General features: G+C 39.9%; 1 protein-coding gene across 6 annotated transcripts in view; it reads right to left on the reverse strand.

Annotated features, from left to right (window-relative positions):
- MADD (MAP kinase activating death domain) overlaps nucleotides 1-15094 on the reverse strand; it is a 76208-nt gene that overhangs the window by 31381 nt on the left and 29733 nt on the right. For 3 of the 6 annotated variants that reach the window (XM_085305850.1, XM_085305842.1, XM_085305883.1), the window contains 10 exons: nucleotides 14253-14356; nucleotides 13181-13374; nucleotides 12258-12538; nucleotides 11476-11615; nucleotides 10237-10338; nucleotides 8205-8264; nucleotides 7649-7751; nucleotides 6174-6360; nucleotides 5839-5989; nucleotides 2477-2683 (listed from right to left, as the gene is read on the reverse strand). In XM_085305850.1, the coding sequence (XP_085161976.1) occupies nucleotides 2477-2683; nucleotides 5839-5989; nucleotides 6174-6360; nucleotides 7649-7751; nucleotides 8205-8264; nucleotides 10237-10338; nucleotides 11476-11615; nucleotides 12258-12538; nucleotides 13181-13374; nucleotides 14253-14356 (1529 nt within the window). The remainder of the gene's footprint in view (nucleotides 1-2476; nucleotides 2684-5838; nucleotides 5990-6173; nucleotides 6361-7648; nucleotides 7752-8204; nucleotides 8265-10236; nucleotides 10339-11475; nucleotides 11616-12257; nucleotides 12539-13180; nucleotides 13375-14252; nucleotides 14357-15094) is intronic. The other 3 variants (XM_085305866.1, XM_085305858.1, XM_085305876.1) reach the window with 2 other exon arrangements.

The raw sequence follows: 15094 nt of genomic DNA on the forward strand, positions 1-15094 counted from the left end.
TGGCTATGGTTCCTATAGTGTAAGAAGTACAGGTACCATATTCTCTAGATCTCAGAGATCCAGTTAGACTGCCATATTAGCATATACTGCATGTTCAGCAGCTCTTAGGAACAAAGGGTTGTATATGATTTTACTTCATCATACTGATGACCTACTTTTCATTCTGGCATTTCCTCCTTCAGATTAGGGCAAATGGATAGTGTCTCTATTTGCATTTTGTCTACATAACATCAACTGATTTACTGATAGTTTTATTTACATATCCGTAACTTGAGGCTGTAAGTACCACCCAAACTTCACAGAACTGCTGAGGTTAGAAGGAACCTCTGAAGATCATCTAGTCCAACCCCTACAACTGAAAGCAGGGTCAACTAAAGCAAGTTGCTCAGGACTTTGTCTATTCAGGTTTTGAAAATCTCCAAAGATGGAGACTCTGTAATTTATCTGGACAGCTCCRGTGCTTTTTATATTTAAATGGAATTACTTGCACTTATTTTGTTATTTCAGCAACATTTAAATTTTTACCAAATGCATCTTCCCTACATAACAATTAGTTTAACTAAGAGGAGAATCCACATTTTACTCCGGATGAGATTTCAGCCTAGCCATGACTTTAACTCTGACCTTGTATATCCAAGGTATTGTCATTTACAGAAACTTCCGTAAATGACCAAAAAGGAATTATAATACCAAGCAGCTTTAAATGATCCTCCTACAATGCAGGAGAAATTCTCTTTACTTACAGTTCCCAAGAGTCAGACAAACACAGATGCTACGTTGTTTTTACAGTAATTTCTTGAAGATTGACTTGCACAATAGTTCGTGATTCTTGGTGATAGATAAAAGCAGTTAGACAGAGAGATAGAAAAAAAACATGGAAGTCTTTCAAAACGGATTTGTCCAGATTTAGTGAAATCATATCCTCCTTATAACTGTTTCCATAGAAGACAAGTGGAAACCATTAGAGCATCAGAACCACCAATAAGAGCTTTCCTGTMGCATGTCCTTGAATTTGTGAAATTGTTTAATATTAGTATTCTGGCAACAGTAGTTTTCAACAGCATATTAAAAAGTACTTCTTTTGCAAAGCACTTCTTATGATGCTTCACAAACTCAAATTGTCTGGGGTGCCTATGATTTCCCCTTTCTTGGAGTATTAATTTCATCTGAGGAAAAGATGCTGGCTGAGCAATCCCGTTCAAAGTGTCTCTTCACTCATCACAAGCATTCTGGCCTAGAGCTTGTTTTATTCTTAGCTGTCAGAAACATACTTGTCTTTTCCCCTTTTCTACAGAAGGGCAATTAAATAGTCCAGAGTCAACAAAACCACCAAGTTGAGTTGCTGGAAATCTGAATCTTTTTAGCTCCCTAGGAGAATTCCAAGCAGAGTACAAGTCTCTTGTTTCTATGCAATTGCCTCCACTACCTCTTGAATCAAGAAAGCAAATCAAGTCAGAAGGACTCAACCTGCAGCTATTACATGGGTATAGAAAAGAATGTCTGAAACTTCTACGCATTCCTCATGCACACATTCCTTTGTCTTATACAACATACTGGATGTATAGTCCCACTGCAGCACAATGCTTTTATAATGAATCTTCCATACAATGATTCCATTTAAAAGTTCTTTTAAACAGGATATATGAAGAAATGGCTAAAACTTAACATGACATTTTTGGAGCTGATACAGACTTTTCCTGATCTGCTGGTAGATTAGCTCTAACCTGCTTACAGGAGAAACATACTAAATCTTATTTTTTTCTCTCTCACATCTACAAAGTCCTTCTCTCCCTTTTTTAAAAAAGTAAAACAGAATTCTAAGTTTAGCTCTAACTTTTCCCCCAGTCCTTTTCTTTGTTTTCCAGCTATGGAACATGAATGGAAAAATTTCCAGTTAACAAGTCTAGCAGATGCTGTTTAGAAGGGCAAGCATTCTATTTGCTATTGCATAGAAGGAAGATCCATCAGTCCTAATCACTGATACTACAAAGCTAAGATGCATACATACAACCAATGAAATCTTTTTCTATGTTTTTTTTATTACTAACAATTAGCAAGTTCTGGATCACATTCCTGTCAGGACATACACTTGATAATCCAGATGCAGTCAGGAATGAAAACTATGTTTCACACGTCCCTTCCATACTTGCCCTTCCCAAAGTCCTACTGGCCCTGTTTTCCTTTGACCATTTTCTGTTACTTGAAAACATTAGCCACAGAGCAAGAAACAAAGTTGTCTGAAGTGCAATAATATTCAGAAATAATTAAAACCTAAAAGCTTTAAGGGAGAAAAGTGCCCTGGAAAATATTTTACCAAGAGCAAGAGAAGACGCACATGATTATTCCTTCTGATCTAAGGTGTAAATGAAGCATGTTACAGCAGGAATGCAGTGTTTTAAAAATGAAGAAAATGCAAATAGAACCTAATGCCAAGATAGAAGCCCCTCCTGCACTTCACATGCACCTCAGTACACACCAATGGAAGCAATAAAATTTTCTTCCTTTAGACTYCTTGTGTCAAACTCGCTTGGCCCCTTCCCTGCAGGGCTTGGTGCCTTTGGCATGAGCTGAGGTACCGGCAGCTGCATCACAGGCTTTGGCTCTGCTCTCGGGGTTGATGCATGATCCTTGCCAATTGGAGTGACAGCGCCATCCGTTGGACTTCTTTTTCTTTTTTCTGGTTCTTTAAAGGCAAAGAACAACAAAGTGTCGCCAAAAAGAAAGTAAAGAAGAAGGAAAAGAGTAGGAGAGGACAGTCAGGAAGGAAAAGACAGGGGGAGACGATGAGACAAATAGTTTCACTTCTATCATTAAGACTAGCACTGAAATAGCTCAGTCCCACATTTGATCGCATAGGCTACCATGGCTTGCACATAGTTTGACGCTAATCATAGAATCATRGAATCAGTAAGGTTGGAAGGGACCTCTGGAGATCATCTAGTCCAACATCCATGCTCAAGCAGGGTCACCTAGAGCATGTTAGACAGGGTTGCATCCAGGTGGGCCTTGAAGATCTCCAGAGAAGGAGACTCCACAACCTCTCTGGCAACTGGTTCCAGTGTTCTGTCACTCTCACAGCTGAGAAGTTCCCCCTCACATTCAGGCAGAACTTCCTGTGCTTCAGTTTTTGCCCACTGTCTCTTGTCCTGTCACATGGGACAACTGAAAAGAGTTTGTCCCCATCCCCTTGACACCTTCCCTTCAGGTACTTATCCACATTGATAAGATCCCCCCTCAGTCTTCTCTTCCCCAGGCTGAAGAGGCCCAGCTCTCGCAGCCGCTCCTCATAGGGCAGGTGCTCCAGCCCTCTGATCATCYTCGTAGCCCTACCCTGGACTCTCTCCAGTAGCTCCATGTCTCTCTTGTACTGGGGAGCCCAGGACTGGACACAGKACTCGAGACGAGGCCTCCCCAGGGCAGAGTAGAGGGGCAGGATCACCTCCCCTGACCTGCTGGCAACACTCTTCCTAATGCACCCCAGGATCCCATTGGCCTTCTTGGCCACACGGGCACACTGCTGGCTCATGGTCAACTTGTCATCCACCAGCACTCCCAGGTCCTAATAGAAACAGCAGAGGAGAAAGCCCAGGTGCTGTTCCTGGGATACCCCAATAGCTCTCTTTCCTGAATGCTGGAAACCTGCAAAACTTCTTTGAAGGAGAGTGTAGTATTAAGCATGGTATTTCTTCTGCCAAGTTGCRCAAAATTATAGAATGCAGCCTCATCTACTGAAAATATTGCTTGTTGAATACAAGCAAGTTCCTCTTCCAGTGAAAAGATGACATATACAATCATCTATGTCGGGTAACACTGAATGAAACTTCAGTTAATAAAAGACATCAGCTATAGCACTTACATCATTCTCTGAGACTTCCTATAATCATATGTTCCCAAAGGCAATTTTGATCATTTCTCTGTATAACAACCTACATTTTGAATCACAGCAAAACTTTCAGAATAGAATATTCTAAGTTAGAATTAGATTCCCAGTAAAGAATCTCCTGCAATTCTGCACAAACTGTTCCAATAGCTGATTATGTTTACAGTCAAAATTTAAAASCCTGAGGTCTAAATCTGTCTTGCCACTAGACCTTGTAATACCTTTGTCCCATAAAGATTTTGCTATCAGCGCAATCTTCTCACATAGATAATTATAGACATTGATCATCTTCTAAAGCTCAACAGATTGAACGCTGCTGTCTTTCAGAGCAGAAACGTTTTCCCAACTCTTTGAAGCTCTTTTCAGAAACTATTCCAATTGTTCAGTATCTTTGCAAGGCATGATGGTCAGAATGGAAAACATTACACCAGCTGTGGTCTTTTTGGTAGCATATCCAAAGACAATATAATCTCTGCATCTTAAATCTATATTCCAAGGTTTATATGAGAAACAACAACAAAAAACCTTCCCCTCACACACACTGGTTTTCAGAGAGACCAAAGAACACTGGGAAGCTCAGACTTAACTGCCGCTTTCAGAGACATTTCTTGTTAGGATACAGTTCCCCACCCTGATATCACTGCCARCTTTCCTTGTTCCTAAACACATGACTTTAGTTTGGCCATATTAAAATAAATTCTTCACAACCATGCTTTATTAAGGATTTAGAGTTCTCTAGATAAATGACCTATACTCACCACATACAGTTCCAACAGTATGCATCATATGCAAACTCTGAACAATTATATGACTACTAGATCACCGCTTTAATATTAAACAATAAGATAAATGTCAATCTCTACAGATCATTTCTAGAAATTTATCTAAATTAACACATTGAAATCAGATAGAAGATACTAAGTATTTAAAATCTGACTACAAATCAAGCTGTCCTGCAATAATGAAAAGTGCTTTAAATATGCATCAATCCTACAAAAGTTTAAATTCCTAAGTTTTGTTGTGTGTGACTACAATTAATTCACTTTAAGTTTTATTTACTATCCAACTATGATGTTTGGCACTATGTTAGCATGACTTCACTCCTAAACCATTGATTTTTGCAATGGCCATTCCATAATTTTACTTAGAAAAGGCTTATACTTACCAATGTCATCRTCTATCCCACATTTGGGATTACTCTATCAGCACAGTCCTCCTGACCTACCTCAGCAGTCTAACAACATTTGGAAATGTATATCAGTAGCCCACAGAGCATCTGAGCTCATCAACTCTTAAGATCCCTGATGTAAGTCATCCAGACTGCTAACTGTAAGGTGCTTAATAGGTGCTACTCCTCTGCTACTGTGAATTAGCTTTTTATCATATGAGATTACAGCTGAGTCAAATATCTAATACAGAGGTGATATTGTATTATTTTTTGCCCTTTCACCTATGCATCCATTTTATTTAGTCTTAAAAATAGATTTTAGGAAAAGCAGAAGAACAAAGGGGTATAACTTAAAGCAGATGATCCTCTCTAAGAGCTTTTAGTGATGTAAGAATTACTGTGTAATGCGAGATGGTCAGTACAATCTTAAAGGCTGCTATGATTCCACATTAGAAACATCTCCCTTCCTATTCAGGCTGTCTGGAACAACTTTCCAAGACTGTGGATGGGTCAGTCTCAGCTGAAGGTCTCCACTCACAGAATTTTGACTACCATTTGTAAAAGGTATTTTATCATGCTGAATAGTTTACATTTTCAATTGTCACTATGGCCATTATTTCACTTTGGTCAGTTGAATTGTTTCAAGCTCTGTAAGGTTTCAGTAACAATGATACAGCTCTTAACTGTTTCAAAGTGTGGTAAAATTCCTGAAATATCAAAATCCACAAAACTTTACAAAAAGGATCTTGTTTGCCTCAGAGTCCTATATTCTCATAAACACATTTCTTACCTTTATTGTAATAATGGGTGTGTGCTATCTCTAGCAGGCTAAAAACACTGGCCATGCCTCCCAGGCCAGCATTTGCGTATGACTGCTCCAGGCTCAACACAGTGCACTTCAGCAAGTCCAACATGCCTTTGTAAACCTTGCGGCTGATCTCCTACAATGAAAATCCCAATAGTGTTACTATTTCAGAAGTGAAAGTCATTCAAGAACATAAATTCCAAAACAGTGCTGTAATGTCAACCTGTAGCGGTTAATTTAACACATTGTCTTTAAAATCTTCTACAAATTGAACCTAGGCATACACCAGGTATGAGGATTCTGCTGAGTTCAGCACTGACCACATCCTGTATGATGTCCTGTCGAGCATCTTCTTCTGACTGGATGGTGCGATTTAGCTTGCTTAGTACAAAGACACGGAGTTGCTCACTCTCCAGAAGACGCCGGACTCTCTTCATGTTCAGCCAGCCAACACCCTGCCCGTCGAGAACATTGTGTACTACCTCCTTCAGAAATTGCTGGTTCTCACTGACGGATATATATAAAAAAGAAAATACCAGGCAGAAGTTAGTCCTCTACCTGTCTAGGCTTGCACTGGAAGAGAGATATGGCCAGGATATACCTGTAAATGCACTTTGTATCAAAGCTAAGTTTACAAGAAAATAACCTCAGTTTAGCTAAGCAAGCTGCTAATACAACTGCACACAGCCCAGGCTCTGTTCCATAGCTGCAGTATCGAGCATTTTTCATTGCTCCTTATTTTCTACAATAAGCCGTAATCAGCTTTTCCMCAGTACCTCTGTCTACTTCCACAGCAACCCTCAGAATCCACAGGAATCTCTTATACCACCACCTTTGCCTTGTCCTACCTGTAGGCTTTACTTGAAAGGTGAAGGGCAACCCCAACTAACGGTACTAGTGCAGCAGCCTTGTAGGGTGTACTGCTTCATCTTGCTTTGCCACAGGTGGGKGAAAGTAGGAAGGAAGGAACTCTTGTGCAGCCTGCAGCGCCTCCCAATACGAACTACAGTTTTTGTCCTTGTTTGCCTCCCATCCCTATTAGCTTAAAGTARATTTCACTCTACACATGGCTGTTAGGGAAGAAAGGGAGGATAATGCTCAGGCACAGGTCAGGTAGTGTTTACTTGCACCATACCAATTCCCTTCCCAAGGCTGAGAAAAGCACTTCTCATGAACTCATGGAATCAAACTGTTCCATGTGACTCAGCTGATCCCTTGTGCGGTCCGCTAAACCGCTACTGGCTAGACTACCTCCTTCAGAACAGACTCAATTACAAAGATAAAATACTGAGCTAAAGCAGACTCTTTCAGGACCTAGAAACTTTTCGGAACTCAGACCAAAAGTGGATAGTCTGGAGCACAGAAAAACACATATATGTACTATTAACTGAAAGGCCATCCATATGAAATCTTTTCGGACAGTCATGTGTGCAAGCTTAGGACAACAGAAAAATACTGCATAGTTTTCAACAGTTAAAATTTGGCCATCTTTCCTTAGGAAGTTGGAGACCTTTGTAACAACACTTCACACTCAAAAAAAAGTATGTTTATGTATGTATGTGAGTGTGTGTATACATACATATACACATATATATGTATGTGTGTGTATATATATTTATATACACATTGTGTGTGTGTGTATATACATACATATACACATATGTATGTGCGTGCATATATATTTATACACACGTGTGTGTGTGTGTATATATATATATATACATGTATATATGTGTGTGTACATATATATATATGTATATATATACACACATACACAGACACACATGCACTCTACCTGGAGTTGCTAGTTCGTCCCTGAGGTGATGGAGATTCTCTCTTCACTGTTGGGCTGTGTTTAATGACTGAAGACTTCTGATCCACAAGGGCTCGCCTGTTCCCTAAGCAGGAGAGAAAATAGGATAAGAGGAAGAGGGGTGGAGGGAAAAACAATCTGTTCCCGGAACAGTAACAAGCAATGCTAAGGTGGCTAACACACCTATTAGGATTACAGACTTCAAACAAAATGGAAACTCCAAAAAGCAGCAGCATATATCATATTCTAGCATCACACATCGGCAGAAAACAGTAATGGGAGTAATGCAGAGAGAAAAAGAGAAGATGGTAATGGGAGCAGGAGGTGAAAGGCAGGAAAAGTTTTGCTGCTCTGCATGCAGTTCCACAACAAGAACCATCTTCAAATTAGTCACTATATGTAAAAGCATAATGTATTGGGGGTGACTAGTATAGATCATGTGATACTGGTTACTCAGTGAGAAAGGTAGCCCAAAGTCAGGCATAGGGAATGCTGGAAATTGGTATATCATGCACAGCTCATGCTGTAGGGAACCCACCTTCATTGCTTACTGGGCCAGCTTCAGTAATAATCTCCATTATAGTATTTAACCCAAATACTGGGACACAAAATATACAATTAGTAGTGTACTACAATATCTACACTCCCCACCATCAGCATCAAAAAAAAAAAAAAAAAAAAAATCCAAATACCAGCTACTTCCCAGCCCTCCCTCACCTCAATCAAAACAAAACCCAATGACACTAGAGCAGGAAGGACACTTGAAAGCCCAAGTCAACAAGGGCCAGCCTAAATAATCTAATAGATAGTGCTTGACTTGAAATTTGGCATCGTGGAACCAATGTATTGCACCTCCAAGGGCACTATTGCACACACTGCATTTCAAGGGCACTATCAAAAACATCTGCATCACTGAGGAAAAAACAATATTAATGGATGTGCATGAAATAAAAATCAAAAAGGAAGATGAAAAGTCAAACAGTAGCAATGAGATGGAGTCCCAGCATCACTTCCCATTAGAGTTAYTGACACAGGATACCACACACACTTGATTAAGAAAAAGAGTTACTCAGCTATTTTGTATCCTTTTAACAGAGACAAAAACACCTTTAAAAATCAAAGTGCCCAGTGGGAACACTAGTTAGGCAGCATGCACACATAAGTGAACACAAGCACATACACACTCTTGCACATGCACAAAACAGACCAAACAACTCCACGGAAATCTCATCCTCATAGCAGCATAGTAATATTAAAGGCCCTACAGCATTATTGTCATCAAGAACAGAACACCAGACTGCAGAAGATGAGGCACAAAGCATGAACATGGAATGGCAAAACCCATCACTGTTTTCTTCCAATGCATGGAATCAGTCATTAAGAAGTTTACCCATGAAAATAACCCTGACTTGAAGTGTGCATCTTATCCTGTGCAATTGGACACGAAAATGCAACCAACTGGTAGAATTTTGTCAAAAAGAATCTCTGCTAGTGTTTTCACCATACCAGTCCTGTTCCCCCTAATTTTACACACAGGGAACAATTACTTGTCTCAAAAACAAAGTCCAAAGCCAAAACACAAAACTCAGCTTTTGGCCTTTGTTTCTACAAGGTCAAAGGTCAGCAAAACATCATACCAACCTTCATCCACATCCCTTCCCACTTCCAGATTAAAGTAATCTTTACCGATGAAAATGATGAGGAAGAAAAAAATAAATAAATCGACATATTAAAACAAAAGCAGCAAGTTCTAATCAGATAGAATAATTCAAAAGGCAAAATAAAACCTTCCTCCAGTTCACCAGCTGAAAAGGTCTCAACACTAAAACACACCAGTGTCCTCAGTCACTGTTCTACTATCACATTCAGTGCCAGAATGGCCAGGCTGACTAATTCCTTAGTGTAAGAAGGTAATTTCTCTAGTTTTTGTTCAATCATGTTATCTAATGCAGACAAACAGAAGATGTTCCAACTAGCAGAGTCTGTGCTTAAGTTAGGGATGAATCTTCACTCTGAATGAGCTGAAGCATGGGTATACTTTAACTTTGATCGGGTAATTTTCCATTTGGTTAACTGAAAAGACTATTAACACTTTTGAAACCTATGTAGACCTCAGTCTCCACTGGAGGTAGGCAAGCATTATCCCCCCTTAAAAATGGGGAATCACTGAAACAAGTTGCCTAAAGCTAATCATGAAGATGTATTAGTGCAGAAGTAGAACCCAGATCTTGGTTCCCATTCTTTATGAAAAGTAATTAAAAAAAAAAAAAAAAAAAGAAAAAAAAAAAAAAAAAAAAAAAAAAAAAAAAAAAAAAAAAAAAAAAAAAAAAACCCACAACATCCCAACATTCACTCTGTATCTTCTACAATAAAGTGGACAAGCAAGTTGCTCATTCCAACAGAACCTAACTGTTGCAAAGAAGTCCATCTGAGAAAGATTAGACTCAACACAAGTATTAACCCAAATTACCAAAATGCCTTTACCCCTAAAATGCCTTTTAGGGGTAAGTCCTCAGATTGCTCAGTCACAAGAATGTAAAGGCTGTAGGAAACAAAGGGAAAATGGTTACCTTTTAGGCTGGGAAAGGGAGTATTCTTGTCTCTCCCAACTTTGGTTGGTAGGGCTAAGTTGGACAGACTGAAACTTGTGCTGTGGTTTCTGTACAGACTGCCTACAACAGAAAAAAAAATTAAATGCCTAATGCTCATTGTACATCCCCAAACCTCTTAAACTTCCTGCAATTCACCTTTTTMTTCAAGGTCCCTAATGATGGAGTATTTCTTTATTACCTAGAATCTTAGAAGTACGTCTTSTCATTTATGATGCAACCGTATCTGTGGTTAGGTAATTCTGAACTGTATAAAACAATCTAATTCTCAGCTTTTATGTTACAATTATTGCCATTGTATCTTTGAATCTTGTACCAATATGTACCGACAACATCCACTTGTCTTCCTGCACTTAAACAGGTTACCTCACATCAACCATGTCTTCCAATTTGATTCACTTTTTAAGAGCAAATTAATGGTAGGGACCACATGAGAAAACATGACGACAGAAAATTTCCAATATATGTAAGCCCAAAGTGAGGATTGTGCATAGAGCCTTATGAAACTCCATAAAGCTGCCACAGAAGTTTGCTTTAAAATAGAAGCTTTTTATTTATAGTGAGAAAACACACAACAAAAGYTTTTCCCAGCATTGACAGATCTTTAACATCTGTCAACATAACAGTCATTCGGTTAAGTCTGCATACAGCCTGGAAGCATCTCATATAGATCAACAAGCTGATTATTTCTTAACACCTCAACATGTTCATTTAAAACATGAGTATAACTACTTAATCTGCTTAAGTCATCCTTTTCAGCCTTATTTTAGTAATAATCGTTTTACTAGAAACATCCAACACATCTTCCTCGTTGCCACAAACTCCTTCCCATGCTCCCCACAGTAGCACAAGACTCAACTGATCACATTTTCTAACACAGAGTTTTTTGATGAATGGAAGTTTTCCATACCAGTAGACTTCTTTATTAAAACATATTTGAAAAATTCTAATCTGCACCTCAAAGTGACGTATAACTCAAGGGCCTAACCATATAACTAGTGCTTTAGGTATTTTTCACTAAGAACAACTTTGGTTATCAGCAATGTAAGTTAAACAGGTCCTGTGGTTCCTAACATGATTTCTGGAGACCTGRTGACAATTTAACAATCAAATCATCCTCTCGACTAGCCACCTCTCTATCGCAACTCTCTTTAGTCTCTAACATAAAAGATAAAAACACTTTAATGTATTAGTACATACTGGCAAAAGACATGATGCCCCCAAAACCTTCACTGCTGTTGTTGGAGATGGTAGAGTTTGGGGAACTGGCCCTGGAGTCTGAATCTGCATCAGAATCATTGGCCAATTTTAAGCTGTTTGGGCGCAGTAGCTTCTGAGACCTTTAAGGAAATAAATACAGCTGTTATCAGCATTTTTTCCAATCAACAGCATCATCTCGCATAATTATACAAGGTAGCCTCACTCCTCATCAGTTTTCATCACACTACCCTTAACATGGCAGCAGGGGATGGGATTGGGAAGAAGGGTGAAGAATATTCGTATTTAGGCTTTCACTCTCTTTCACGGCATACTGGAAGTTTGTCTGTAAAAACGCATTGAGGATCAGGGGTTCAAGGGGTCTGCTTTGAGGGGTAATAACAAGAAAATCCAATGTTTTCTGTCCCTATAGTATCAAAGCCCCTCATATCTTATCCCCAGGAGACAAGGCTTCACAACCAAAATTCCTCTAATATTTCCAAGAATCAGCAAGTGATATCCTAGAACACTTCTAGGAAACACTGGCACTTCTGTTAGCTCCTGCTGGTTAAATAAAAGCAAGGAACTGAGTGAACTAAGCAACTGCCTGCAGTCAAACCAGAAGAGTTTGCGGAATTTCAGCATTAAATGGCAAACAACAGTGACCAATAGAACACTTCAGGTGCAAAGGACATTTGAGCAACTGAGTGTTAAACTACATGAAACAAACGGAAACCCCAAAATTGCWGTTTTGGGCAAGAAGGACAAGAGATAAGGAGACTCGCCTGTTTCCATTAAGATTCTGGTTAAATCTTGGGGTGTAGCTCTCTTCCTGCTCATCATCCTCATCCTCCGTAGGAAATCCATACTGTGGTTCAAAATAAGGATTGTCGTACTCTCGCTTCCTCACCACCCCTTCTGCAGAACTCATGCTGCCAGCTGGGCTGTCACYCTCACGACGGTCCAAGCTCATCTTGGGAAAGCTTGGTTGCAGGGGCAAGGAAGGGAGATGGTTTGAAAATCCAGCAACTATCTTCTCTTCCATCTCTGCTGAATCTGCCGACTCCTGTGGACCAGTCAAACCATTGACTTGTTTGCCAATTTGTATTACATACAACTGAATGGCAGGAAGAGAACAATTATTTCAAAATGGGTGGTCTACAGGGCCCTTGCACTGACTTGCAACCCCATCCCATCACCTCTATTAGTGGTTCTATCCTATGGTTTCATAAACAGTGCAGTACTTGTGCACTGTTTTAGGGGCTTACTACCCTGTAACATAGATCTGTTAAGCATTAGCTCAGGATAACTGTTCTCCATTATACGGCTTTGTGGCTACGGAAACAACATCCGTTCTTAAATGACCCACAGATTCATGTTGGTTCTACCACCCACTCTTCATTCCTCTCACACATCAAATCTTTCCAGACTGCTTAAAAGCAATTACTGCAGTCCCATCTTGCACCCCTATGTTAATAATGTATTCTTCAATGCATGGGAGCTTCTATGTACAGTTATCCTCTGTCTCAGCACAGGATAAACTCAACCTTGCTCAGAAAGTCCAGAAAGAGCATGCAAGCTATTCTGCACACGGTTTCACAGTCCTATTAGCTTTCGCGATCCTCAAAAAAGAGCCACGTGCATTCTGCCCTTCTGCACATCCTAATAGCATGTCTGAACTCTGGGCTGAACTCATCCCAGTACACACATGATTCACTCCATGGATGACAGTGCTGGGGCTGCTACTGGCTGTAGTGCTGGAACTTGAACGAGGCTGGTTGTTCTCTTGGGAGTGCTCACTGTCCATGGCCTGTTCATCCAGATCCCCTGTATATTCTTGAAAATCATCAAATTCCACTTCACTAGCATCACCAAGGGCTGCGTGAGTCAGGGGATCAACATCTGCAAACACATCATTTTGCAATAAGGAGTACTGCCTTCTTCAGCCTCTTGTTCATCTAATGATCACTGGCAGATGAGGACTGCTCAGCAGAATACAGAATCACAAAAATTTAGGTTAGAAAGGACCTTTGGAAGTCATCTATTCCAACCACCTGCTCAAAGCAGAGCTAACTTTAAAGTTAAAGCAGGTTGACTGGGGCCTTGTCTTGCTGAGTTTCAAAAGTCTCCAAGGCTGGAGATCCCACTGTTTCTCTAGRCACCTATTAAAGTGTTTAACCATGCTCACTGCAAAGAGTTTTTCCTCATTTCCAAGCAGAATTTCCCTTGTTGCAACTTGTAAATACCTATTGTCCTTGGGACACAGAAAATGCACTGTAGTTTCTATATTTAGTTGCTTAAACAAAGCAGTAGTTTCTCACTATCACAAGAGAAGCTACTGCTGTAGCCTCCGTACAAACCACAAAGAATGAATTTTCCTGTCCTCACTAGGATGAGTGCTTCATTAAATTCAGCACTAAGAACCAACATWTAGGGGCAGGAGAAAATCGGTACTCTGCTGCTTGCATTACACCACATCTGCTGGCAGCAGCAAGTTATTCCCAGATCTAGCAAGTCAGTTGTCCAGCAGCACCTAATTCCGTTCCTCTTTCCCCCAGCATCTTTTGGAAGGTTTTGTTTATAAGCAGAAGTATCTTTTTTTTTGCCCTTTCTTTTGCTCTGGATGTAAAAAGATAAAGTCTCTTCTACCTCAGAGCAAGACTATGACAGATCTTGTTGATTCAGAGACTTAAGAGGCAGCATCCTTGCCACAGTACAGGCGAATGGGGAAGAACCACCTATGGGGGCTTAGTGAAAGCACAGCTCTCAGAGTTACTCACTTGGGGTATCGCCATTAATGTCACATTTCATCATCTCACTGACAAAGTCACCAAGGGAGGAGTAGGAGGAACTTGAGTCATCATAGTCGACACTGTCACTGCCACTGTCACGACAGGTGAGAGAGAGAGATGAGAGGCAGCACAGCAACAGGAGGGCCAAATATTTCAAAGATGTGAATCAGCACTGATTCCATGTGTCTCTTAAAATCTCATATTACAGTCCCTATGAACAAACTTCTGGCTGGAGTTGGGGCTGGCTTTGTGAGAGATAAGAGCAAATGAAATAACTTTGAGATAGGTGAAGAGACAACACAGGAAGAGATTTAAGGTTTTCAGTAAAATTAATGAGGTCAAGCATAGGTGGGCAGTGTATGAACTCTCAGTRGAGTTGGGGATAAAAGCTTCAAAGGAACTGGAAATCTCAAGAAAAAATACTTCATTTTTAAACTAATGATAAATCCAACTCTGTCAGCATCACTAGTGCTGTGCAGAATGTAAAAAGGCAAACAATTCCCAGTCTGAAAGATCTCATAGGTTAACAGAAAATGAAAGTTAATAAAATTAGATGCAAAACTGAAGAATATACTTCAAATCACTAAAACAAAGAAGTTATTCTCATTTTACTGAATACAAAAAAGGTCTCAAGTAGTGGGTAATACTAACAACCTTTGTATAACCATGTGCTTTGAGCAGAGATTTGAAAGAGCAGTAGAATGGGCAGGAAAGCTTGTAGTACTGAAGTAGGAAAAAAAAAACCCAAGAGAGAGCAGCATGGAGGAACAAAATATTATGGCAGGAGGAAGTATCAAACAGCAAGGGGCACACAAGTAGCTAAATGCAAA

This window comes from Rhea americana, unplaced genomic scaffold (assembly GCF_003343005.1).
Source record: "Rhea americana isolate MKP2758 unplaced genomic scaffold, rheAme1 scaffold_102, whole genome shotgun sequence".
NCBI lineage: Eukaryota > Metazoa > Chordata > Aves > Rheiformes > Rheidae > Rhea > Rhea americana.